The 25,255-nt window shown below is 47.4% G+C and overlaps 1 protein-coding gene across 1 annotated transcript in view; it reads left to right on the forward strand.

Moving 5' to 3' along the window:
- Positions 1-25,023, forward strand: part of rreb1a (ras responsive element binding protein 1a) — a gene marked incomplete at both ends in the record, with an annotated part of 56,432 nt that extends 31,409 nt beyond the window's left edge. The window contains 18 exons of the mRNA XM_080020438.1: positions 3,254-3,358; positions 3,592-3,850; positions 4,213-4,282; positions 6,219-6,308; positions 6,898-7,061; positions 10,964-11,105; positions 12,419-12,561; positions 14,868-15,057; positions 15,243-15,530; positions 15,667-16,147; positions 16,317-18,099; positions 18,251-18,447; positions 18,653-18,847; positions 19,806-19,967; positions 20,103-20,267; positions 20,589-20,722; positions 20,841-21,609; positions 24,257-25,023. Coding sequence (XP_079876564.1) covers positions 3,254-3,358; positions 3,592-3,850; positions 4,213-4,282; positions 6,219-6,308; positions 6,898-7,061; positions 10,964-11,105; positions 12,419-12,561; positions 14,868-15,057; positions 15,243-15,530; positions 15,667-16,147; positions 16,317-18,099; positions 18,251-18,447; positions 18,653-18,847; positions 19,806-19,967; positions 20,103-20,267; positions 20,589-20,722; positions 20,841-21,609; positions 24,257-25,023 — 6,104 coding nt within the window. The remainder of the gene's footprint in view (positions 1-3,253; positions 3,359-3,591; positions 3,851-4,212; positions 4,283-6,218; positions 6,309-6,897; positions 7,062-10,963; positions 11,106-12,418; positions 12,562-14,867; positions 15,058-15,242; positions 15,531-15,666; positions 16,148-16,316; positions 18,100-18,250; positions 18,448-18,652; positions 18,848-19,805; positions 19,968-20,102; positions 20,268-20,588; positions 20,723-20,840; positions 21,610-24,256) is intronic.
- Between the last annotated feature and the right edge of the window lie 232 nt (positions 25,024-25,255).

The following is a 25,255-nucleotide window of genomic DNA, read 5'->3' on the forward strand; positions in this document are numbered from 1 at the left end:
TGGTATCTGGTATAGTTGTGCTCAAGCACACAAACTCATAAAAGTGCTCCGATACCTTAAACCTCAGTGGAGGCTCCAAGTGAGATCGTGTTCTATTTTAGTAACTTGCTGACAGTTTCATGTTGTTTCTGTTTTTGTTTGAACAAATAAATCATTGAAAATAATAAACACACAGTTACAACAATAGTGACACCACCAATTTCCCAGTCTGACTCTGAAGAGTTTCGGTAATGGGATGCCATTGGTTCCTATGCCTGTACAGCGGTGATTATTCATTTGGACCCTTTGTAAGAGCTTTTTTCTTTTGGTTTTCCTGTTTTCTGCCATTTTGTTTTCGTCCTCATTGGAAAAGTCAGTGTAAACAGGTGGAGTGCTTGGTGTCGGTGGAAACCTTTGGCGAGGTGAAATGTTCTTATCTGTTGGTTCCTAAAGTTTTAACTTTGCCTGTTGCTGCTCTATGGGGTGGGTATGGGACAGACATGCTGGCCAAACTAGTCCCAAACTCGTCTCAAACTAGCCCTGAACTTGGTCCCAAACCTGTCCCAAACCTGGTCCCAAACTAGCCCTGAACTTGGTCCCAAACTTGGTCCCAAACTAGTCCCAAACCTGGTCCCAAACCGGTCCCAAACTAGCCCTGACCGTAGTCCCAAACTAGTACGGAATTTGGTCCCAAACTGGTCCCGTACATAGTGACATCCCTCCTACGTCTTCTCACTCCCGTTTAACTCTTTTAATCCCCTGTTCTTTTTACCCATTTTTCTCCTTGTCATCCCCCCTTTCCTTCCTTCCACCTCTCTCCTTCCTTCACCCCCCTCGCCCCCCACTCTGCTTCTAGCCATCTGTTGCCATTCGTTTTAGCAGGCAGTAAAAAGTGCTAGCCAAGCACCAGAGCAGCCAATCACAACTGTGTGTGTGTGTGTGTGTGTGTGTGTGTGTGTGTGTGTGTGTGTGTGTGTGTGTGTGTGTGTGTGTGTGTGTGTGTGTGTGTGTGTGTGTGTGTGTGTGTGTGTGTGTGTGTGTGTGTGTGGAAGAAGTGATACTGGGCTAATGAAAAAACAATCTGTGCTAAGCCTGGAACCTGTAGTAGTCTCTCTTCCCTTGAGGTGTGTGTGTGTGTGTGTGTGAATGCACCTGCCACTACTGTGTTAAAAGTTTCTCTGTACATCGGGGTCACTGAAGACACACACACACACACACACACGGAGCCAGTTGTCACCAATCACTCCCTCTGAGGTCACAGCAGCTTCGCTTCTCCTCTAAGCCTCCTCTCCTTGTCCTCTTCTGTAGTCCCTCTTCCTCCCCTCATCTCCTCTCCTTCATCTTTATTTTTCTCGCTATCACCGCGTCCCAGCCCGACCGGATAATCTGGATAATTTAGTGAGGAACGTTGTGGGGATTATTTATCCAGCTCGTAATTTTGAATTCGGGAGTTCAGTTGGGTGTTGTAGCTCCGCACTTTGCCTGTTTACTTGATCTCTCATCTCAGCACCAGCAAGGGATGCGCCAATATATCTTTTGCACTCCCAACTTTTAAGTATCGGCCAGTTAAATACAGGGTTCCACTTTGATGCATTTCTTTGCCTGATATAACATCAGAATCTGATTTATATTTTCTTAATAAAAAATAAAAAAATAATACTAATAATTCTGAGCTGTTGTTTTTACTGTACAGTATTTGTACTGAAGTCACTTTTGTTTTCATGGAGAAGATTTTTAACAAGTCTCTCAATGTGGGATTTATTTCATTTATTTATTTATTTCCTGGTGTCGGACCTTCATCCCATGCCAGGGATTTGACCTCTATTCTCTCCATCAGTGGTTCAGGACTCTCCTATCTCCCCTAATTCTTTTCGTAGTCTTTTTTTTAATTTTTTTTTTTTTAAACATAGCTGGAATGTTCACACACGCACACACACACACGCACACACACACACACACACACACACACACACACACACACACACACATATACAGGCATACAGAGAGCTAGAAGGAGGAAGTGGCCAGTTCTGGAGAGAGACTTCCTGTGGGGGATGCGAAACAGGAAACTGTAATTACCTCTGTTCTCCTCTCTCCTCTCAAAAAAAATCTCCTCTCCTCCTCTGTCCATCTCCTCTCCTCCTCTCCTCCGCTCACATTTCCCTGTCTCTCCCCTCCACTACAAAATTGTTTTTGTTTCTTGCAAATCATACATTTTCTAATTAACAACTAAACTATCCCAGAGCAAGGTTGGCCATTCCCTTTTTTGTTTCTCTCTCTCTCTATCCCTCTCTGTCTCCTGTTGCTATCTCGGTCTCCCTGTCCTCCTGCTGTGCTGGGGACAGACAGGTGTGTGTGGACTATGAACCATACATACATCACCTCTTGTCCACTAGGCGCTGGGCCAAGCTCACTCTGCTTTTTCCCTTATGGAGCCAAGGTCATCGCGGTGCTACACACACACGCAGTGTGTAAGCTTACGGAGTTTGCACACACACACACACACACACACACACACACACACACACACACACACAATAGACTATCATCCGCGTCTCCTTCCATAAAAAAACTTCAGATCAAAAGCTGATCCTGTATGCAGTTTTTTTTTTTTTTTAACCAACATGGCACCCTACTTCTTTCTGGTCATTTGAGAGGTTACTCATGGTCCTATTAGTGGCTGTAGTAGCATAGTGTAGTATTTGATGAGTTGCTAGCTTAGTTAATTAATAGAGACCATCAATAGACCATCCATTAGCATGGTATTTGAGTTAAATTTAAGTAATTAATAAATCCAGTAGTTCATTACAACCAAATACTACGTCCAGGTGTGTGGTTGTTCTCCACTGTGGGTCGGTGCGGATAGACCAATCGAGGGCATCGCAGCTGAATTCATCCCCAATTTTAAAACTCATGTCAAGGACCACAATAAACAGATATTTGAGGGAGATGACCTTCAAGTTTTCCTTTTAACATACTGATGTTTACACTGAGCAAACGTGAGATTGAGAATCGTTTCCTGGAACGAAATGGTGGGTTTGGTCGAAGGAATGCCAAGTGTGTAAACCATGAGGTGTGTGTTTGGAATGAGTCCCTGCTCCTTCTCGGTCCTGCAGGCTTGATGCTTGTGGTTTAGGATCCAGGGAACAGGTTAAGATGGAGACAGGAGCTCAGGACGGTTTCTAGCTCTGTAGCTCCAGTCTTGTCTTTCCATCTGCCATTCATGTTACTCAAAACTGTGTGTGTGTGTGTGTGTGTGTGTGTGTGTGTGTAGCGATGGAAAACTCCACAGAGGAGCGACGAGAAGGGGGAGGAGCCAACGGTGAGATGAACCAGGAAGAGGCGGAGCTTACAGAGGAGAACACACACAGCAACCTCAAAGGTACACACACAGTCATAAAGACACACACAGACACTCTCACACACACACACACACACACACACATACATTACGATAACAAAGGTAGTAATTAGGAAGTGAAATTGATTTGTCGTACAATTTTCCAAAGAAACAACATCCAATGAACTTCCCACCGTTCAACATTTCCAAATTCTCTCACTTTGATGTGTGTGTATATACTAGTATTTTAAGTTGAGACTCTCTCTCTTCAGGCGAAAGCAACAGAGTGATGGAAGGAGTGCAGGAGATGGAGAATGGCAGAGGGGAGGAGTTGCTCCAAAATGGAGACAGAGGAGGAGGTGAAAGGGCGACGGAGAATGGAGGGGAAGGAGGCGGCGAGGGCGGCGGAGGAGGGGACCTGTCCTCCATCAACGCCATGATGTCTGCTGTGATGTCGGCGGCCGGAAGCCTCAGTGGAGGAGGAGGGGAAGCTGACCCCGCCCACACACCCTCCTCTGGCCCCGCCCACAGGTATCATTTCATGGTTCCCGTATCTAGAGCTAAACTCAAATACCGCAATAATTTTGCCTGAATAATAATGTCAGAATATTTGCGGATTCTCTCTTTATATGTGTACCCTTATTGTGAACGTTATAGATTCACTAAGGTTTGGGTCATTTGTAGTTGACTGATTGATACAATTGATACAAAAAATGTGTATGTTGAAATGTATGAAAATATTCACGATTTCACGACAAAAGTTTGTATCCATTTTTCGTTTTACAAAATGGCTTGCACCCTGGCTAGTCCTTGACCTAATGGAGGCTTTTGTCTTTGATTTTTCGTCGTCATGACAACCCCTGTTATGACACATCCCCTTTATTTTCTCTTAGCCCTTCCCCCAACAACATAACCACACCCACCAGAGCGTCCGCCTCTAACCGCAATGCACGACGAAGCCAGGTACGTACACACACACACACACACACACACACACACACACACTCACACACACACACACACACACACACACACACACACACACACACACACACACACACACACACACACACACACACACACTGATAGATGGACTACAACAGCAGAAACCACGTCGGGTTCCACTTCTGTCAGCCTACAACCGAAAGCTGAGGCTGCAGCGGGCACAGGCTCACCAAAACTGGACAACACTTGAAAAACGTAGCCTGGTCTGATGAATCTCAATTTCTGCTGAGGCACACAGATGGTAGGGTCAGAATTTGGAGCCAAGAGCATGAATCCATGGACCCAACCTGCCCTGTGTCAACAGTCCAGGCTGGTGGCGATGGTGTAAATGGTGTGGGGATACCAATCAATCATGGCTTGAATTCCACAGTCTATTTCAGTATTGTCGCTGACCATGTGCAGCCCTCCAAAGCCACAACTGACCCATCTTCTAACAGCTACTTCCAACATGATGATGCACTATGTCACAAAGCAAAAGTGGTCTCAGGCTGGTTTCATGAACGTGACAAGGAGTTCAATGTTCTTCAGTTTCCTTCCCAGTTACTGGATCTGAATCCAATAGAACAACTTTGGGATGTGATGGAACGGGAGATTCGCAGCATCAGTGTACAGCTGACAAATATGTAGGAATTACGTAATGCAATCATGTCAACATGGACCAGAATCGCAAAATAATGTTTCCAACATCTTGTGGAATCCATGCAAAGAGGAATTGAGGATGTTTTGAGAGCAAAGGGAGGCCTTGCCCAGTATTAGTATAGTGTTCTTCATAAAGTGCTCAGTGAGTGTAGACACAAGTTCAAATCAAAATCAAATAGCACATGACTATTGGTGATTTCATAATTTCAAGATATTTAGACACACAAAATATTCGAGAAACAATTATTTGTTATGTGGGTATTATGTCTCAGCCAAGGCATAGATTTATCATAGCATTTTTATATCATATCAAATATGTATTTAAATATATATTTAATGTGTTCATATACTTTTTATATATATCAAAATTTTAACTATTTTATATTATATTACAATAACCAAAATCCCAGATGTTATCAAGTGTCATATCACACTATGGATATTATAACAAGATATCACCCAGCCCTATCTCCAACTCAAGTCTCTATAACTCTCTCTCATCAGACTTAAGAGCCATAGAATTGTCCCCTTAGCTGCTTTCTTCCGCCCTCCTCTTTTTTTTTTTATATATACTTCATTCTGGTATGACTTGTGTTAATACGTAGTGAAACATGAAGCTCATTCTCTGACCCCACGCAGTGTGACTAGTAAACACACTTTTGACAATTTCGGCCGGAGAGTCCCATCTCTCGCTCTGCAGCGCTGCATTCCACGCTGCATCATCCCTTCCTCTGGTGTTAACAGGAAAGTTCAGCTTCCTACGACTTTCAGAGGTGTGTGTGTGTGTGTGTGTGTGTGTGTGTGTGTGTGTGTGTGTGTGTGTGTGTGTGTGTGTGTGTGTGTGTGTGTGTGTGTGTGTGTGTGTGTGTGTGTGTGTTAGTTTGTATTTGATCTATAGTGCATAAGTGTGTGTGTTTATGTTAATATTAAGATGCAGAGTCAACAGTTAGAGGGTTTATTCTGACAGTATAGCTGCTGCACACACACACACACAGATACCATCATCATCATCTCAGGATATCGCCTGACCACAACTTGCTCTTTACATTTTTAAGTTATGATTTTGAGTTTTGTGGCCCCGGTATTTTGGCATCTTTTAGGACTACTTAGTATGATTGAATATGTCACAAAGAATGTAAGACGTCTTCCAAATCAACTTGGAACTAACGGGTCACACACACACACACACACACACACAGACACTAGCTCTGGATACAGGCCGTTTTTCCTGATCTGTGTGTTTCTTGTTTTTTAGGAAACCAAAGATGACAACAATGCCTTTATCTGCCCACTGTGTGACAAGAACTGTCTAACACAACACCAGCTCACCATGCACATCAGACAGGTACTGTAAGCAACACTAAAACGTTTGGAATGGTTTGGTTTTGTTTTTTTGTTTTGTTTTTGTCTTTCATTCCCTGTCTGACATGTTTTTTGTTCATTTTCCTTTTGTTTTACTCACTTATTTATTTATTCAGCCATTTAATGTCGTGTGTTTTTTCATTTTGTTTATATATATATATATATATATATATATATATATATATATATATATATATATATATATATATATATATATATCTTTCATTGTTATTGCATTAGGTCCTCCTAAATTTTATACCTTTTGTTTATAACTTTAAAGTTTTTACATATTAGAAACCGCAACAACTGATCTGGAACTATAGCTGATGCACTAAATAATCTCTCTTTCTCTCTTTTCTCTCTATCATTCTTCTATCATCCACTCTACTCTATCTCTTAACTGCTCTTTTCCCTCTTCTTACAATTCCTCTGTTTATCCTCCCCACAACCTTCACTCCCCTCTCATCTCCGTTTTACCCCCCCTTTCTCTCTCTCTCTCTCTCTCTCTCTCTCTCTCTCTGCCTCTCCTTCTCTGTCCATCCCTCCATCTCTACCCTCTTCCCCTCCTCCAGCACAATGCGGACACGGGAGCAACGGACCACTCCTGCAGTATTTGCGGGAAGTCACTGAGCTCGGCGTCCTCTCTGGACCGACACATGTTGGTCCACAGCGGAGAGAGACCCTACAAGTGCTCAGTCTGCGGACAGACCTTCACCACCAACGGAAACATGCACCGGTACACACACACACACACACACACACACACACACACACACACACACACACACACACACAGTCTGGGCATCACTGATAAATGGCTAGGCGTTGCTCATGGTGGGTGTGGGTAAGTATGTTCGTGAGATGGTTTCAGGAAGTAGAAAGACGATTTTAGCCCCCACCCCCCCAGTACCCTAACATGCCCTACACACACACACACACACACACACACACACACACACACACACACACACACACACACACACACACACACACACACACACACACAGACAGAGTTAATGTCTCTGCTTGGCTGGTGGCAGGGTTAAACACTAACTTCCTTTCCCTGAGGTAACGGGGGTTGGTAGAGTAGGTGCCAGAGAGAGAGAGAGAGACAGACACTTATTGTCTGTGTGTGTGTGTGTGTGTGTGTGTGTGTGTGTGTGTGTGTGTGTGTGTGTGTGTGTGTGTGTGTGTGTGTGTGTGTGTGTGTGTGTGTGTGTGTGTGTGTGTGTGTGTGTGTGTGAGAGAGATACCGAATGAGCGTGTGTTCAGTAACTCGATGTGATAAGTGAAACGACGAAAACGCACAGTCAACGGCGTCGAGCAAAAGGCCTAAAATGAGGATGTTTCTCCCTCCCTCCGTCGTGTCGATCTCTCTTTGGTGTTTTAATAAGATGTGTGATGCTGCGAGGCCTATTAAACAGCTTGACCATAGAACACAAGATGGCCTATCATCACACCCACCCCACCCCACCCCCCATCTCAGTCTCCATCAGACAGAGGGGGAGTGTGTCTCTCTCTCGCTCTTTCTCCCCCACCTCTCGCTCTCTCTCGCTCTCTCTCTCTCTCTCTCTCTCTCTCTCTCTCTCTCTCTCTCTCTGTTTGAGGGAAATGGTATGAGGATGTGTAGGCAGGATGGAATGACTGTAGGCATCTCCGCCGTGGGAAGCAGAGAGAGAGAGACGGAGATGCTCGAAGTAAAAGCATTAATATAAATTACTTTTTTTTTTTTTCCGCGCCCTTTAATTTTCACACGAAAACAAGCCCTCTGATTATATATCAGGATATAATGTAGTCGTCCATCTTACTTAGAGAAGCGAATGAAAAACATTCTCGGAAACACCAGGGAGAAGCTGATTTAAGTCCCTCCACAGCACACGAAATGCACTCTGCATTTCGTGTGCATAGATTGACACGATGGCCGTCTTAATTCTTACTTTTTAAGGAGTTTTTCATACGAGCAATGCAATCAGTTGAAAAAAAAAAAAAAAGGATACATTTTTAAGTTGAATAAGCTGAATAAGAGTAAAACAGGGAACCAAAACCCAAGACCATCAACACTTTTGAGACTAACCAATATGTCAGTGCGTTGCTTACCATGTTAATACATGAAGGGCGGAATGAAATAGGAGGTCATGGTGGTGAACATGTACTTTTAAATTTGGTGGCGAGTACATATGATCACCGATAATACTTGAGTAGAATGTTACATTTATGGCGGTTAGGTTCTCCGTTTTCGTTAAGGCTATTTATTTTTTTCTTTATTAATGTTTGACTTCAAGTCTAGTTATGAGTACATTTTCCACTCCTATCGCTTTCTTTTTCTCTGCCCCTTGTCTCTATTCCTCTCCTCTGTTCATTTTCGGGAAATCCCTTCGGTGCTCTCTTGAGTTTTGTTATGTACAGTTCTGTGAATTCTGCTCACGTGGGGGGGAAAAAAGGCGATGATGCTGAGGGAGGGAGAGTTGCCTTTTGTACACCAGAGCATCTTTTAATACTAAGCGAGCGTAGAGAACAAAAAGAAACTGAAAAATGCAAAAAGAAACATTAAAGAGGAACTCCACTCAGAGGGAGAGGAGGGCCCCCCGAAAACAGGAAACTAGCTTTTCAAGTTTTCTATCAAGGCTTCTATGCGCTTCACCTCCATGACTGGGGACAGAAATGGAGTCTTCCCTCCAAGAATGAGGGATTTTTTTAGTTAAAAACAAAACAACACACAAAAAGAACAAAGAGAGCGAATGATAGGAAGAGAAGCAGGGAGAGACAGCAAAACAGAAAGTCAGAGAAACGAGTATGTCCAGAGCAGCATCACATGAGCAGGGCCCTGCTGGCTGCTCTGTTGTGAGGGCAGTTGGCCCGGGTTGCCATGGCGAGGCATCCCATTAGCCTATTATGGGCTGGGTGCCGAGTCCCGGGCCATGATTGGCTTAGAGGACGCTGCTTGCTTGAGCCGTTGGAGGAAAGTAGACGCACTGTTGTTTCTCCAGCCGTCTTTCATTTGTGTCTGCTTATTATGGGATGGAAAGGGGGAGAAGGAGGGGTGGTCATACTGTTTCTTTTCCTGTGTCCTTCAGGGATCCGTGTGATGCTACATCTCATAATTGAATGCAAAAATACATAAAATCACAGTGTATAAATGCACATCCGGACGGATGACTGCATAAAACTACACAAACTATACAACGCTGACTTTGTGTTTGTCCTTGGTGTGACTCTCCGCTTTGCTCCCTTGCCAAGTTTATTTTTTATTTTTTTTTGTGTGTATTCTTGTTGAGTGGATGACTGAGTGAGTGACTTGACAGCGCCCCCCGTGGCGGAACAAGGGTGCTGCGGGCAGGGCTGTCCTGAAAGCAGGTCAGACACTGTGACCGATGTCCTCCGACACAGAGCTCGCTGTTCGCCAGTCTTGGTTCTCAGACCGATCCCTGCTCTTCCTGCGGTCAAATATAAATACAGAACAAATACTTTCAGTGAGAAGTTTAATAAAGACTTCCCGTTTGCGCGCGTGCGTGCGTGCGTGTGTGTGTGTGTGTGTGTAGGAGGGAGCCCGGGGTGACCTCTACCATGGTAACACCGGGGTACTGGGTCAGATGGACAGTCAGGACCCCTTAAGGGCGTCCGTCCTGTTGCCAGTTTGGCGCTATTAATAGTTGACACTACGTAAAATCATCCTCCTCTTATTTACTCTCCTCCTCTCTCTCTCTCTCTCTCTCTCTCTCTCTCTCTCTCTCTCTCTCTCTCTCTCTCTCTCTCTCTCCCTCCCCCCCCCCCCCCCCCCCTTCTATCTCATCTTCTCTCTGGCCACTGTGCACAGTGTAAATTGACACTTAAGCTACCGTCACCCCGCCTCCCCTCACACACACACGCACACACACAGGGATACACTAGAGTGGACTGATGCATAACACACACACACACCATCACTCACATGCGCATGACGTTATATACATTCACACACTAGAGCACAACACACACACACACACACCTGTTGTGTGTGTGATCTTTCTTGGTTCATTTCTGAAGAAAGAGACACACACACACTCAGAAGTGAAGCGACATGTGACAATTTGAGCCATCAGTAACCAGTTGAAGATGAGGGGAAGTTAAAATGTCCCGACAACACTGTTGTGGTACTGGGCAGCTCCCAGTGGCCACAAATAAAATACTTAAATATACTAATAAAATACTAAAATATATTTTTTGTAAGTTTGTTAGATAGACTAAAATACATCATAAAATAAGTTGAATTATTTGATCCTACTCATAAAAGACAGGACAATCCCTGCTATGACGTCAACATCAGGGTGATGGCGATGACATTTTCTTTGTGACCTCACCACTTCCTCTTCTTCCGTCTCTGACCATATAAGGGCGTCAGACTGTTACGCCGACTGGATAATTAGACACACACACCATCATTACATGCGATGTGTGTATGTGTGCTTGTGTGTGTGTGTCTTCCTGTTTGGGTGTACAAATCATTGTGGTAGGCCAGTGTATTTCAAAACATATATATTCAATTTTTCTGATAACAAACAAACAAAAACAAATAGGAGATACACCACAATAGCCTCCAAAAACCTTTACCAGAAGAGACCTTTTTTTAACTCTATCCCCTCTCTTTCTCTCTCTGTCCAGACATATGAAGATCCATGAGAAAGACCCCGCGAGTGGCCTGGTCCCCATCAGCCCTCCCTCGCCCACCAAGCGCCGCCGCCCCACTGCCAAGCGGAGACCTGGCCTGGAGGACGACAACTTGGAGGAGCCGCCAAGCAAGAAGGTAGATAGAGAGCATTACCCTCCCTCTGGTTTGTACCGAAGTACGGGAGCATGAAAACATAGAGTTGTGTGAAGGAAATGGTTCCAAAGCGGTCACTTATTCACTATGTAGTGGTCTAAACTGGCAGGGTTCTTACCGGGTCCTTGAGGTGCTTGAAGTGCTTGAAAAGTAATTGGGGGGGAAAGAAAAACTTGATAATTGAAACTGTGATATTGAACCGGGTTTTGTTCTTCAAATGGTAACATAATATACAATTTCCAGAATTTCTTTAACAACATTGATTATGACAGGATAAAATAAATATATATAGCATAGTTGGAAATACTTAGACACCTATGATGACAGATCAAGATGACAATCAGGTTTATATATATATATATATATATATATATATGTGTGTGTGTGTGTATATATATATATATATATATATATATTTATATATATATATATATATATATATATATATATATATTTGCAAGGAGCAGTGGGCAGCCTGTGTGTGTGTGTGTGTGTGTGTGTGTGTGTGTGTGTGTGTGTGCGCGCATATAGTCCTTCAAAATGGAAAAATAATGCCTAGAAAAGTACTTGAAAATCCTTGAATTTCGTTTTGTAAAACCAGAATGAATCCTGGACTGGGTTGTCCACCATTTTGTAACTTGTACCCAAATCTCATTGAGAAAAATGGATGTGCTCCCAATGACCCAAAATGCACCTGCAGATGTATTGAACAAATAATGTTTACTCTAAAAGCAGTTTCATAGCCAGCAGGAAGATCTGGAGATAATTCCCTTTTGCTCTCCACGTAGGGAACTGCTGTATATATTGATTTAATTCCCTAGTGAGTTGTATCGTAGGGAATTTTTTTGAGAATTGGAACTGTCTTCACGCTGTGGTGTGGCGGTTGTCAATGTTTTCTCCTTTTTATATCACTACGTATTGATAGGAGCCCACATCTTGTTTAGAGATCCGTTGAAACACCTCTGTTGATGTGCTTATTGAAAAGTGTTTGTTTACGTAAAACACGGTGGCTTAGGGGTTAGTCAGCACTGTTGCCTCACAGCAAGAAGGTTGAATCCGGGCCGTCACAGGTCCTTTCTGTGTGGAGTTGGCACGTTCTTGCTCTCATTTGCACTTGATTATGTGGTTTCTACCACAAAAAAATGTGGCTCACCTTTTGCACTGTGTGTGTGTGTGTGTGTGTGTGTGTGTGTGTGTGTGTGTGTGTGTGTGTGTGTGTGTGTGTGTGTGTGTGTGTGTGTGTGTGTGTGTGTGTGTGTGTGTGTGTGTGTGTGTGTGTGTGTGTGCGCGCGCAGATACTGGAGGAGGGCGTTCTGGAGGAGCCCAACGTGGCCAAGGGAGGAGAGGAGCTGCTCCCCTGTCCCATCTGCTTCAAGACCTGCACATCCAGACACGAGCTGGACTCGCACATGGACACACACCCCGACACCACACTCAGGTACACACACACACACACACACATAGATAAGCACATATTGCTCTATATACACAGCCTGACTTACAATCCAACCTCTGTTTGAGAGAAGTACTACCGTCTTTATCTTCTCTCCTTGTCTGTCTGTCTCCTCTTTCTCTCAATTTGCTGCTCAGCCTCGGGCAGTAGTTATGTGTAATTAAGCAGGCCATGCTTACTTAGGGTGGGGTGTGTGTGTCTGTGTGGTGGGGGCTTCAGAATAATGGAGGCTGTGTAGGAATTAGGAGCCGTAGTGAGGGGGGGCGGAAGGCGTCGTCGTTAACTGGTGACTAGAAGATGAGGATGAGTGGAGGAAACGGAAGTTGCCGAAAGGAAAGGGATTTGTCACATCTCTTACACTTTTATCTCTTCTTTTTTTTTTTTTTTTTTATAAAGAGTATCGCTTTCTACCTGTTCTTTTCTTCTGTGTTGATCATATGGCTTTATTTTTCTTCATATTTCGTGCAGAGAAGTATTTCCTGTGTAGGGAACCCGCCCTGTGAAGTAAAAGTTTGGCCTAATAAGTCACCGGGCTGCGGCGGTTTGAGGGCGCGCTCTGCTGGGCCTTGCTGCCGTGGAAACCAGCCCCCATCCCACACACTCTGTAGCCATGGCGATGCAACCCCTTCAACTAAACCCCCTACCCTTAAAAACACATGGGCATCTACGCACACGCACATGCACGCGCACACACACACACACACACACACACACACACAAAAATACACACACACAAAATACACACAACAAACGCTGAAGTTAGGTGTGTGTGTTTGTGTCCTGTTGCACAGTAACTCACATGGCTGTTCATTCATGTAGGAGTCGACGGAGACGGGATGAATGAAGTTGGAAGAAAAGGGAGAATGAAATGCAGACGGGATAAAATTTAAGAAAAACTAGACAGTTAACGGGGGGGGGGGGGGGGGTTGGGGGTCCGGTGTTTAAAAAAAAAAAAAAATAAGGGAGGAAAAAGAAGAAAGAGATGAAGGATGGGCTAGTTGGCTGATATTAAGCTGCTAATCCCTGTTAATCAGGCCAGTCCCAGAAGGAGAGCGAGAGAGAGAGAGAGAGATGGGGAGAAGGGTAACTCATGGATGGTGAGAATGAATGGAATGGAGAGATGAATTTGATGAGTCGACGAGTTTACAACTTGTTGTCAGGAGGAAACAGGAAGTGGACCTGTAGGGTCAAACAGTTCACAACAGCTTTTCCACCATAACCGTTTCATGAAAAGAAAGAGTCTTGTATTTAGTGGCTGGACACACATATACAGCCACAGGTATGTTGCTCGTTAGTTATCATATTGAAGGAGGGTTGTATTGAAGTATAAAAGAAAAGTGGATTTTTTTTAAATATCTGCGTATAAATGTCTTAATAGCCGCTAATTGGTTGGTTGGCTGGTGAATGCCTGGCTGGCATTTACTAGTCAGATGCTTAGGGTTGCTAAGAGGCTGACAAAACTTATGGGCCGAGAGACACACACATACACACACACACACACACACACACTCACACACAGGCTAATTCTCTGGCCTATAGCCAAACTCTGTGGGATTAGGCTGCTCTCACAGATTGGTGTGAGAGACTGGGTGTGCACACACAAGCCCTTCCTCCGCCTAACTCTAGCCCTAGATGATGCATAGGAAGAGTTGAGGATGGAGAGGGGGGCGGTAGAGAGAGAGAAAAAGAGAGATGGAGGGGTGGTAAAAAGATGTGGATGATTAACAAGTACCAGCACACATGGTCCCAAACGTGTGTGTGTGTGTGTGTGTGTGTGTGTGTGTGTGTGTGTGTGTGTGTGTGTGTGTGTGTGTGTGTGTGTGTGTGTGTGTGTGTGTGTGTGTGTGTGTGTGTGTGTGTGTGTGTGTGTGTGTGTGCACGCTCCCCTCTTCTGCCCCCCAAGAATCCTTTGACAAGGTGTCTGAGGGGATTACACACAGCTTAAACACACACACACAGGATGTGTGGCGATAAGTGTGTGACTGTGGCAGACATTGAGCAGCTGTCTCTCCCAGCGCTTAACGAACACAAGACCAGCACTGCCAATGAGGGCTGCACACACACCATGCAAACACACACATGCACGCTTACTTTGAGAAACAGTGTCACCTAGTGTTCAAGCAAAGCAATGGCTTTGTCCCCTGATCACTGTAGTAAAAATAGCGTCTGCGCCTTGATTGTCAGGATAACCCTTAGATAATCACCGGAAGGTCCCTGTTCTCCACACATCCTTGTTGGTCAACATCCAGTTGTCACCATCTGCAACCCCTGTGGTTTTCCTCTGCCACCAGATGTGACCTGTGCTGCGTGTCTTTCCGTACGCACCGCGGTTTGCTGCGTCACAACGCTGCTGTGCACAACATCCTCCCCCAAGACCCCAGTGGACGGCCATTCATCCAGAACAACCCCTCCATCCCCGCCGGCTTCAATGACCTGGCCTTCATCGACTTCTCCTGCAAGAAGTTCCCCCACATAGCGCAGGTACTGGACTACAATACAAACACTGATGGTTGTGTCCTTTATTGCTCTGAACTGAGTACCGTGCTTCATTTTCGTGCTCAAGTGCACAAAAGCAGACGGGGGAAGTGAGGAAGCTGGAAAGAGGACATCGGGCAGAGAGTGTTCTTCATTGTGTATTCATTTCACATTCCTCGCTCACTCTCCAGGTCTGGTGTGAGACCAACTTGCGTCGCTGCATCAGCAAGTTCCACCGCTTTGTTTGTGAGAGCTGTGACAAGGCCTTTCCCCTGCACTCGGCTCTGGACCTCCACAAGACCACGATTCACCCAGACAAGGCCCAGAACGGCACCGCCCAAGCAGGGTGTGCTGTGGTCAAAGCTCAGCAGAAGACAGAGGTTGGGACTGGGAAAACCAGGCCAACTGTAGCAGAGAAAGTCTCCCCCCCAAAGCAGGCTGACTTCCTGGAAATGATGGGTCTTCAGCATGTGTCTAAGGTAGCCATGTGCCTGTTGAGACGGGAAAGAGAATCTTTTAGATTTTTAAGAAACCAGACCATTCATTCTATACTACATCAGCTACTTCAACAGATTTAATAATTCAATCTTCTCTGATGTCCTGATGATGTTGCAGGTAAAGGCTCCTCCCTCAGATGACGACATCCACCAGGCCCATCTGGACAGCATCAAGGTGATCCATGTGGAGCCCCCATTCTCCACGTTCCCCCAGGAGCCCGCCTCTTCTTACCTGGGCGGAGGCTTGGGACTGAGCCTGGGGCTGGGAGTAGCGGGGCTGGCTGCTCTGGGAGGCTTTGGCCTGGGTATACCTCTGCTAGAAGCTGCAGGCTCATCTCTTCAGGGCCTTTCCCAGCGAGACGCCCTTAGCCTGCTCTCCCTGCAGCCCTTCCCAGCCAGCTTCCTCCTGCAGCCTGACGGGGGCGCTGCAGCAGCCAGCGCTGCCTCCTCAGGAGTCAAACCAAGTGAGACCGGAGGCAGCGGGATCATAGAGCTGGCCGATATCCAACAGATTCTTAAGGTGGCGACCGCAGCGCCAAACCAGCTGGGCCTGACACTGCCCCCCTTAGCTAAAGCTCCAGGATACGTGGGAGGACAAGGTGGGTCTAGCAGGATGATCTGTTGTGCTCCAAATTTCTACTTTGATTTTTCTTTGCTTTGATTGTCAAACATGCTGTGTGAATTCAAAAGTATTAAAGACAAGTTAGTTGTTATTGATTATTGTTCCTAACATTTTTGTGGGTTCTCTCTGTTTTTCTTGTCTTCCAGGTCAAGTGCAAGCTCAGAAGGCCATGCCTCCTCTGAAGCCCAAACCCCCTCACACCCCTCGAACCAGCCTCACTGCCTCCACTCCTCCCCCTCTCCAGAGCTCCCAGCAGGCTTCACTTGGCTGCATCAGCCCCAGCTTGCCCCCTCCCACCCCCAGTCTCTTCAAAACACCATCTTCCTCATCTTCCTCTTCCTCGTCGGCTGGGAGCGGTGGGCAGATGGAAGCAGACTGCATGGGTGATGCCCACACGCCCTCTTCTGATTCGCCTCCCGTGGCTGCCACGGCCGTACAAGAAGAGGCGGGGCTCAATATGAGAAAACCAGGAACCAAAGCAAGCAATGGAGGAACCAACGGAGGAACCAACGGAGGAACCAACGGAGGAACCAACGGGAATGACGGCTCAGCTAAAGGCTCCTTCCCGTGTCGCTTCTGTGACCAGGTATTCACCTTTTCGGGTGTCTTGCAAGCCCACATGCGGTTTCACCTGGGCATCCTGCCGCACCAGTGCAACATCTGTGACTATGTGGCCCCAGACAAAGCCACGCTGATCCGCCACCTACGGACCCACAGTGGGGAGCGTCCCTACGTCTGCAGGGTCTGCCACTACCCCTTCACTGTCAAGGCCAACTGCGAGCGCCATCTCAGGAAGAAGCACGCCAAGACCTCGCGGAAGGACATAGAGAAGAATATCAAGTATGTGAGCTCCGCGGCCCCGGCGTCCATCGGCTCGGTCACCACCACTCAGGATGTGCTGGATACCGGCGGAGTCACCTGCGCTGAGACCACCTGCCGTTTCTGCTGCGAGGACCTGAAGACCTACCGGGCCTTGCAGATCCACCTGCGCACCCACAACGGCTGCCAGAGGAAGCCGTTCGAGTGCCGCCGCTGCGGTGCCGCTTTCCTAGCAAAACGCAACTGCATCCACCACGTGCTGAAGCAGCACCCCGAGGTGCAGGAGAGGGAGATTGAGGAGCACATCACCACACTCCTGCCCGCTGCCACGCCCCTCCCATCGGTCCGGCCCGGCCAGCTGCCGCTGAATGGTCTGACTCAGCCGGCTGTCCAAGCCTTGCAGGTGGTGAAGGTGGAGGAGTTGAGCACTGTGCTCTACTCCGACTCTGGCGAACTGGACCAGCCCCTGGACTTCTCTGCAACGGGGCGTGCAGGAGTCGGGAGCCAGGGAGGTTCTCCTGGGATTAAACTGGAGAGTCTGTCCCCAGACCTGGACTGCTCCATGCTGGACCAGCCAATCGACCAGCCCATCGACCTGTCTATCCCCAGCAAGAGGCAGAAGAGGGAGGTGGCAGCCAGCGTAGCAGAGATGAGGGAGATCAAAATAGAGCAGAGCGGTACAAGTATTATGGAGCAGCAGCAGGCCCTGGCACTGACCAAGGCTCTACAGGGGGACGACCATCTCGGGAGTACCCTGCCTCCTCTGCACCCCCACCCCCAACCGGGCTGCTACCAGCTCCCACCGGGATCTACACCTCCCCCCACCACCCTCTCCATCCTCAGCAACCCCACCAGAGCTCTGCGACTCAAACCTCTGCTGCCCAAGCCATCCTCTGCCATGCAGAACCTCCCTCCTCTTGCCTCTATTGCTCAGATCATCCACTCAGTTTCTGGAGCCCCAGACCTGCTGAAGAGAGAAGTCCCCCTTCTTGAGGTCAAGCACCAAGGAGGGCTCACTTCCTCCCAGGCTGATTCAGCTGCAGGCCTCCCGGGTATCTCCGCAGCTAACGTGGAGGCCCCGAACGAAGAGACGCCAGAGGGAACTTCCAGGTATCCAGGCTCTGTTCTCAAGTAAAAATAATCATCATTTGATCATTTGTATGTTCTTTTTGTATGGACACATGCCAACCAAAGTCTGTATCCATCCATATTGTACCTAACCACCAACTAACCCCTTCGCTCCTTTCCATTTGTTCCACAGGAAGCGGCCCCGGAAGAAGGCTGCTCCCGTGTTAGCCAAGGAGAGGGGGGTTGGCGGTGGCAGTGGACAGGGCTCGGGCATCGACCTGGAGTCCAGTGGAGAGTTTGCCAGCGTGGAGAAGATGCTGGCGACCACGGACACCAACAAGTTCAGCACCTACCTACAAACCGGGGCAGGAGACGGCAGCAGCAGGAAAGGTGAGATAGATCGAACGATTTCACTCCCAGATTGATTTAATTGATTGATCTGATTGATTGATTAATTGATCGATGTTCCTTGTTTTCAGCAAGGAATAAAATATGAAACCTGAACACTAACAATTGATCCTGGGGGTTCGAAAAGTTCACATTAATGGTCTATACACACAAGAGTCAGCGCTACAATCTCTCTCCTCCCCCACAGCGGACACTGAGCGGCAGGGAGGAGCAGCAGGAGAGGAGGGCTCAGCGGACGATAGTAAGGCAGCAGTGGCGACCCCCCAGTCCAAAGCCAAGAAGAATGCTTACTCCAACTCTGTCCAGAAAATGACCTGCCCGTTCTGTCCCCGGGTCTTCCCCTGGGCCAGTTCTCTGCAGAGACACATGCTCACACACACTGGTAAAATCCCATCCCATCCCCACAAGTACATACACATACGAACTAGGTTTTGATTGATTGATTAATTGATTTTTATTATTATTTTAAAAACACCAGTTCAGTCATGGCATTGAGTGTTTACATAGAAGGAAAAGTCAGGATAGCACAAAGCCCCCAAAGGCCTATTTCCCTTGACGTCCCTTGGGTGATTATGCAAAATTTGATTTGTCCAATCACGCCCCTAGATGATTCGATCAGGGGGATGCGCACGCATAGAACATAATCTTATGTGGCAAAGTCAGTGTCAAGCCCGGATCTACCATATGGGCAATCTGGGCTCGTGCCCAGGGGCCCCTGACTGGGAAAGGGTCCTCCATGATGGAACTGTGGGGGCTGCGGCTCCTCCTCCCAGGGGAGCTGCAGCCAGGGCCTCTACCTCCTCCTCCGCCGGGGAGCAGAGACCCAACTGGGGGGTGGGATGGCTCCTTTCTCTGGGATGATTACACAATCTTGTTTTTGCTGCTCCGCTCTTTATCCTTTGTTGTGCGATTTCAGAAAGCAGCCTCCAAAAAATGGAAACTAAAAAAACAAACAAAAAACTTTTAATTAAGCAAATTGTTTTAACCGAACGTCCACACTGCCCTCCAGTGAGACCCAATGCTCTGTCCCGGGTCGAGGTGAGCTGTGCAGAGCCCAGGACACCCGTAGAGTCCGGACAGAGCCTCTTCCAGAACACTGCGTGTGTTTTTTTTAATTATATATATTTTTTACGCGTTTTTTTATAATTTAATGAGTATAAAGCTGTCCCCTGCACTTGCTCAGTTGGCGGATTAAAAAATAAATCATCTGTCATTAATGTCCATTGAGCGCCGATTGACTATTTAATTGTCAATCTGCCCAAGCCTAATACAAACAATGGTCATGTCCCCAGACCATGTGAGCCATGCTAACACCTCCTCTCCACCTCCTTCCTCCCCAGGTCAGAAGCCTTTCCCCTGCCCAAAGTGTGATGCTTTTTTCTCCACCAAGTCAAACTGTGAGCGCCACCTGCTGAGGAAACACGGCGTAGCCAACCGCACTCTGAGACGCAACGGGTCACTGACCAGGAAAGACGGTGAAGAGGGCTCCCATGAGAGTGCAGGTACAAGTGGCACAGGTGATGAATGTGGTCTCTAAATCTAGTTAACGTCACCCGTAATCTAGTCTGCATCTAGGGTAAACCCAGTCCACTTTTGGTGCAACTTTAGTTAATATGGACTTTCCTCAATTCTTGCAGAGAGTCACTCAGAGACGGAGCAGACGCCGGAGGCCGTCGACCTCAGCAGCAGCTCCCAGTCCAGCTCCACTTCCACCCCGAATCAGAAAGCCGGGTATTCAGACCAGCCAAGGCCGGTTCAAGTTAGCCAGCGAGCTTCAAGACCTGCCTCCAAACCCAGCCAAGGTAAGCCAGTGGATACATTCAACATTCAAGATTCAACAGGTTATTTGTCACATACGTACATGTACATACGGTCATACATATATGCAGTGAAATGTCATGACACCCGGTGATTACGCACAATAAGCTCAAAAAATACTAAAATGTGCGTAACCGACACGGGGCTCGCTGTCAATCAAGAGTTTCGTCCTGTAATTTTAGTTAAATACAGTAAAGTAAATTGATTATTTTATTGAGGTGTGTTTACTACAGTTAGATATATGTAATGCTCACTCTTGTAGGCATTTATTCATCTTTCTCATAGCACCTTTTCTGTACTTACAGGCCAAAGTCCAGCTCCCAGCACTGTAGAGGACCCTGGGAAAGAAGCCATGGATCAGGCAGACCAGCAGGAAGCGCTACAGAACATACCAGCACAGGGACAAGAGCCACTAGAGAACAACACTAACAACACCAAGGTAAAACATTTCAAAATAAAAAAAACACATCTCACTGTCCAGCTTAAATATTGTTTCGGTGTGAAAAGATATTTTTTAACTTCGGCACCAACTATCTCTCACCATTCTGTTCCTCTAGATGGAGAATGAGGATGATGAGGATTGCCATAGCAACAAGAGTCTGGACCTAAATTTTGCCAGCAAGCTCATCGACTTTAAGTTCTCCTCCACCTCTGCCTCGGGCTCAGGGGGGGGCGATCAGTCGTCCCAGGCCACCACCTCCACCTCTTCCCCCTCTTCCTCCTCCTCATCCTCATCCTCCTCCTCCTCCTCCTCCTCCTCAAGCCATGCCACAGCCAAGAGCTCAGAGGAGCAGAAGGAGGCGAGTTCTGTGGCCTCCCCCGCACCTAGCCCTTCCACCCGGACGCAGGCGGAGTACAAGCATGTGTGCCGAGTGTGTAGCAAGAGCTTCCGCTATGGCACCACCCTGGCCCGCCATGAGAGGGCGCACCTGAGCGAAGCGACGCCCACTCCCGCAGCACCGGCCGGAGAGGAGCCCACCCTGGAGAAAGAGGAGGCTCCTGAAGGGGAGCCGGCCAAGGTGACTGAGGCCGAGAAAGAAGAGGATCAGCAGAAGAAGGGTGGGGAGGAAGAGGAGGAGGTGGAGGGTGAAGAGGCGGGGCCAAAGAACGAGAGCGAGGGAGGGGAAAGCGGGGAGTCGGAGGAGGAAGAGAAGGAGAAGGAGGAGAGGAGCGACGAGGAGAGCGGTACGGCAGAACCAAAGAGCAGCGAGGAAGGCGATCCGTTCAGAGGAGTCCGAGTTGACAAGAGGAAGAAGATCTGCAATGTGTGCGGGAAGAGATTCTGGTCCCTGCAGGACCTGACCCGGCACATGCGCTCACACACTGGTAGGTCAGGTGCATGGCAGACAAACACACATATATTCATCCTTGTAGGAAAACATGTACAATAGACAATAAACCTCTGAAATATATATACACACTCACTGAGAACTTGATTAGAAACACTGTACTAATACTGGGTGGGCCCTCCCGGGTGGGCCCTCCCTTTCCTCTCAAAACAGCCTCAATTCTTGTTTGCATTTGTTCCACAAACATTCCTTTGAGATACTGGTCCATGTTGCTATGATTGCATCACACAATTCCAGCAGATTTGTCAGCTGCACATTGATGCTGCGAATCTCCAGTGACTGGGAAGGAAACTGAAGAACATTGAACTAACTCCTTGTCATGTTCATGAAACCAGAATGAGGCGACTTTTTCTTTGTGCCACGGTGCATCATCATGTTGGAAGTAGCTGTTAGAAGATGGGTCAATTGTGGCCTTGAAGGGCTGCACATGGTCAGCAACAATACTTAAACAGACTGTGGCATGCAAGTGGCATTAACGGGCCCAAAGTGTGCCAAGAAAATATCCCCACACCATTACACCTCCGCCACCAGCCTGGACTGTTGACACAGGGCAGGTTGGGTCCATGGATTCATGCTGTTGCCGCCAAATTCTGACCCGGCCATCTGTGTGCCTCAGCAGAATTGGAGATTCATCAGACCAGGCTAAGTTTTTGCAGTCTTGTTCAGTTTTGGTGAGCCTGTGCCCTCTGCCGCCTCAGCTTTCTGTTCTCGACTGACAGAAGTGGAACCCGACGTGATTTCTGCTGTTGTAGTCCATCCTCCTCCCCTGAGATAATTTTCTGATCACCACAATTGTACAGAATGTTTATCTGAGTTACTGTAGACCAGGGGTGTCCAATACGTCGATCGCAAAGGTAGTGCGGGTAGATTGCACGCCATTCAAAAAAATATATGTACTGCATATAATTTTTTTTTTAACTGATCTGACCAACATGTTGAATGAGCTTAATTTAGAGCTGCACGGAAAAGACAAAACCATGGTCAACATGATCAGTTCAGTTAATGCTTTCAAACGAAAAAAGGAAACTTCTGTCATCAAAGCTGCAGCGCCATGATTTCAAAACCTCGCATCAGAGCTTGAGACCCAAGGGAAGGCGTGTGCGCAACCTGACAGTGTGCGCTACCCAGAGCAGATTGAAAATTGTCTGTCAGACTTTGACAAACGGTTTCAAGACTTGGCTTTACTCGAGCCAATCGCTACATTTATGTGCTTCCAATTTAGGGAAGATATTGAGGTTGATTCACTCGCAAAATTGCAACACTGTTTCACCTGAACTCGTCTGCAGTGATGATGTTGACACTACAGCTGCTGACATTCAGCTAAAGTCGAGGGCTCAAGGACAGTTTTGGAACTTACTCACAGAGGAAAAGCACCCAAACATGAGGAAATGTGCAACCTCCTTGACTGCATTATTCGGCTCTACTTGTTTATGCGAGTCAGCCTTTTCCCACGTGAAGATTATTAAGTCCAAATACCGTTCCACCGTGACTGAGGATCATTTGGAAGCCTGCTTGAGGCTGGCTACCAGCAGCTACTGTCCGGACTATGCAACCCTGGCCGACTCCATTCAGTGCAAGTCATCAGAGTAAGGTAGCCATAAATGTATTTAATTGTATTGTTCCGTAAGGATTCGTGCAGTGATGCAAGATATGCCAACATATATTGTTTATATATATATATATATATATATATATATATATATATATATATATATATGTGTGTGTGTGTGTGTGTATATATATATAGTTTCCAACCAGTCTGGCCATTCTCCGTTTAACTCTCTCGTCAAAAAGGCGTTTCCATCCGCAGAACTGCTGCTCACTGGATGTTTTTTGTTTTTCGCACCATTCTGGGTAAAATCTAGAGACTGTTGTGCGTGAAAATCCAGGAGATCCGCAGTTACAGAAATACTCAAACCAGCCCGTCTGGCACCAATAATCATGCCGCAGTTGAAAACACTGAGCGGCGAATTCACAAAAGGATTGTGCAGCTTTTGCAGTTGGTAAACCTGCGCAAATAACTTAAAAAGCAACCGTGTAATTCACAAAGCGCCACCAAATGGTGAAATGCAAATGGCGCATTGGTGCTATTTGCATGTATTTAAATTGGGTTATATGCATACATTGCGTGCAAAATTGGCCCCTTTCTATGAAAATTACCCTCATTCAAAAAAAGGGTGAAATTCAGAAACACCAGCGCTAAATAGCACCACGCAGTACGAGTGAAATTAATACCGTCTTCAGAAAGCTGGTGGTATCTGCTGCACGGATGTCCATGGACTCATTGGCGTGGGGAGCAAAGGCTAAGCCGTCTGGTCCGATCTCACAGAGAGCTACAAAGAAAGTGCCTCCAATGGACACGGGAGCGAATTGTATCTTGGAGCAATGGAAGAAGGTGGCCTGGTCTGATGAATCATGTTTTCTTTTACATCATGTGGATGGTCGGGCATGTGTAGCAAAACATTAGCCATGAGAGTTGTAGGATTTAGTTTTGCATTTTGTTCTAATTCCTTTTTCACAGCCGGTCAAAGCAACAGCTGCTATTTCTATGTTCCTGCTTCTAAGACTGTTATTTTCTTCCACGCCGTCCTCTCCCTGACTGTTTCCATTCTCCGTCCCAGCAGGTGAGCGTCCGTATAGCTGTCAGACGTGTGAGAGGACGTTTACCCTGAAGCACAGCCTGGTCCGCCACCAGAGGATCCACCTGAAGCCCCGTGGGGCCGAGGGCTCCGAGCCCTGTGACGCCGGGGCAACGGCCGGTTCCTCCGCCGGCCCCGACGACGCCAGCGAGGACGGAGACTCCTGCACCCCCAGCTCCACCTGCCCCCCCTCGGAAAACGAAAGCGAGGCGAGCAGCACTGCGGGGGCTCGGGAGACAGAGGAGGTGGAGGAAGGAGGGGAGGAGCCGGCGCCGGCCGGTTTACTTTTAGAGGGAACAAAGAAGGATGTGGAGCCCGCGGCTGAGGGAACCCTCTCGGAACTGGAAGCGGCCAGAGAAGCTACCGACCCAGAACCTCAGCTGAGCACCACGACCTCCGCAGAGCCACCACCCAGCTCGCCCAACCCCCAGGGGGCTTCGGAACCCTCTGAGGAACAGGCTCCATCTCCAGCGACTGAACCAGCGCCTTCCAGCCCGCAAGCTACCGAGGCAGAGATGACCACCAGCAACTCTGCAGGATCCACAGCTCCTGCAGCGACACCTTCACCCGAAGCTGAGACCTCCAAAGACCCCCTCTCCTCCTCCTCCTCCTCCTCCTCATCCTCCACCCCCTCAGACCCGGCAGCCACCCCCGCTGAAGGCTTCATGCAGGGACTGCTGGAGCTCCACGCCAAGCCGCCCCTGGAGCACATTCTGCCCAGTGGCGAAGCTCCTCTGGTGGGGGCAGAGTGAGGGGAAAACCCCAATGCCTCCTTTATTTCTTCATCCTGCTTCCGTAGACCATCGGGTGGACACCGTCTACACTAAAATCACCAGAGTGCCATATGATGCAAAGAAACGATTTGATTCGACGATAATGCTTAACAAAATGACAACAAAAAAAACAATTATGTTGGAAAGAGACAAAACCTCGTTTTCTTGAAGTGCCTTACTACTAGCTCTATTTCTATCAAATGTTTTTCCT

This window comes from Zeus faber, assembly GCF_960531495.2.
Source record: "Zeus faber genome assembly, chromosome: 19".
Lineage (NCBI taxonomy): Eukaryota > Metazoa > Chordata > Actinopteri > Zeiformes > Zeidae > Zeus > Zeus faber.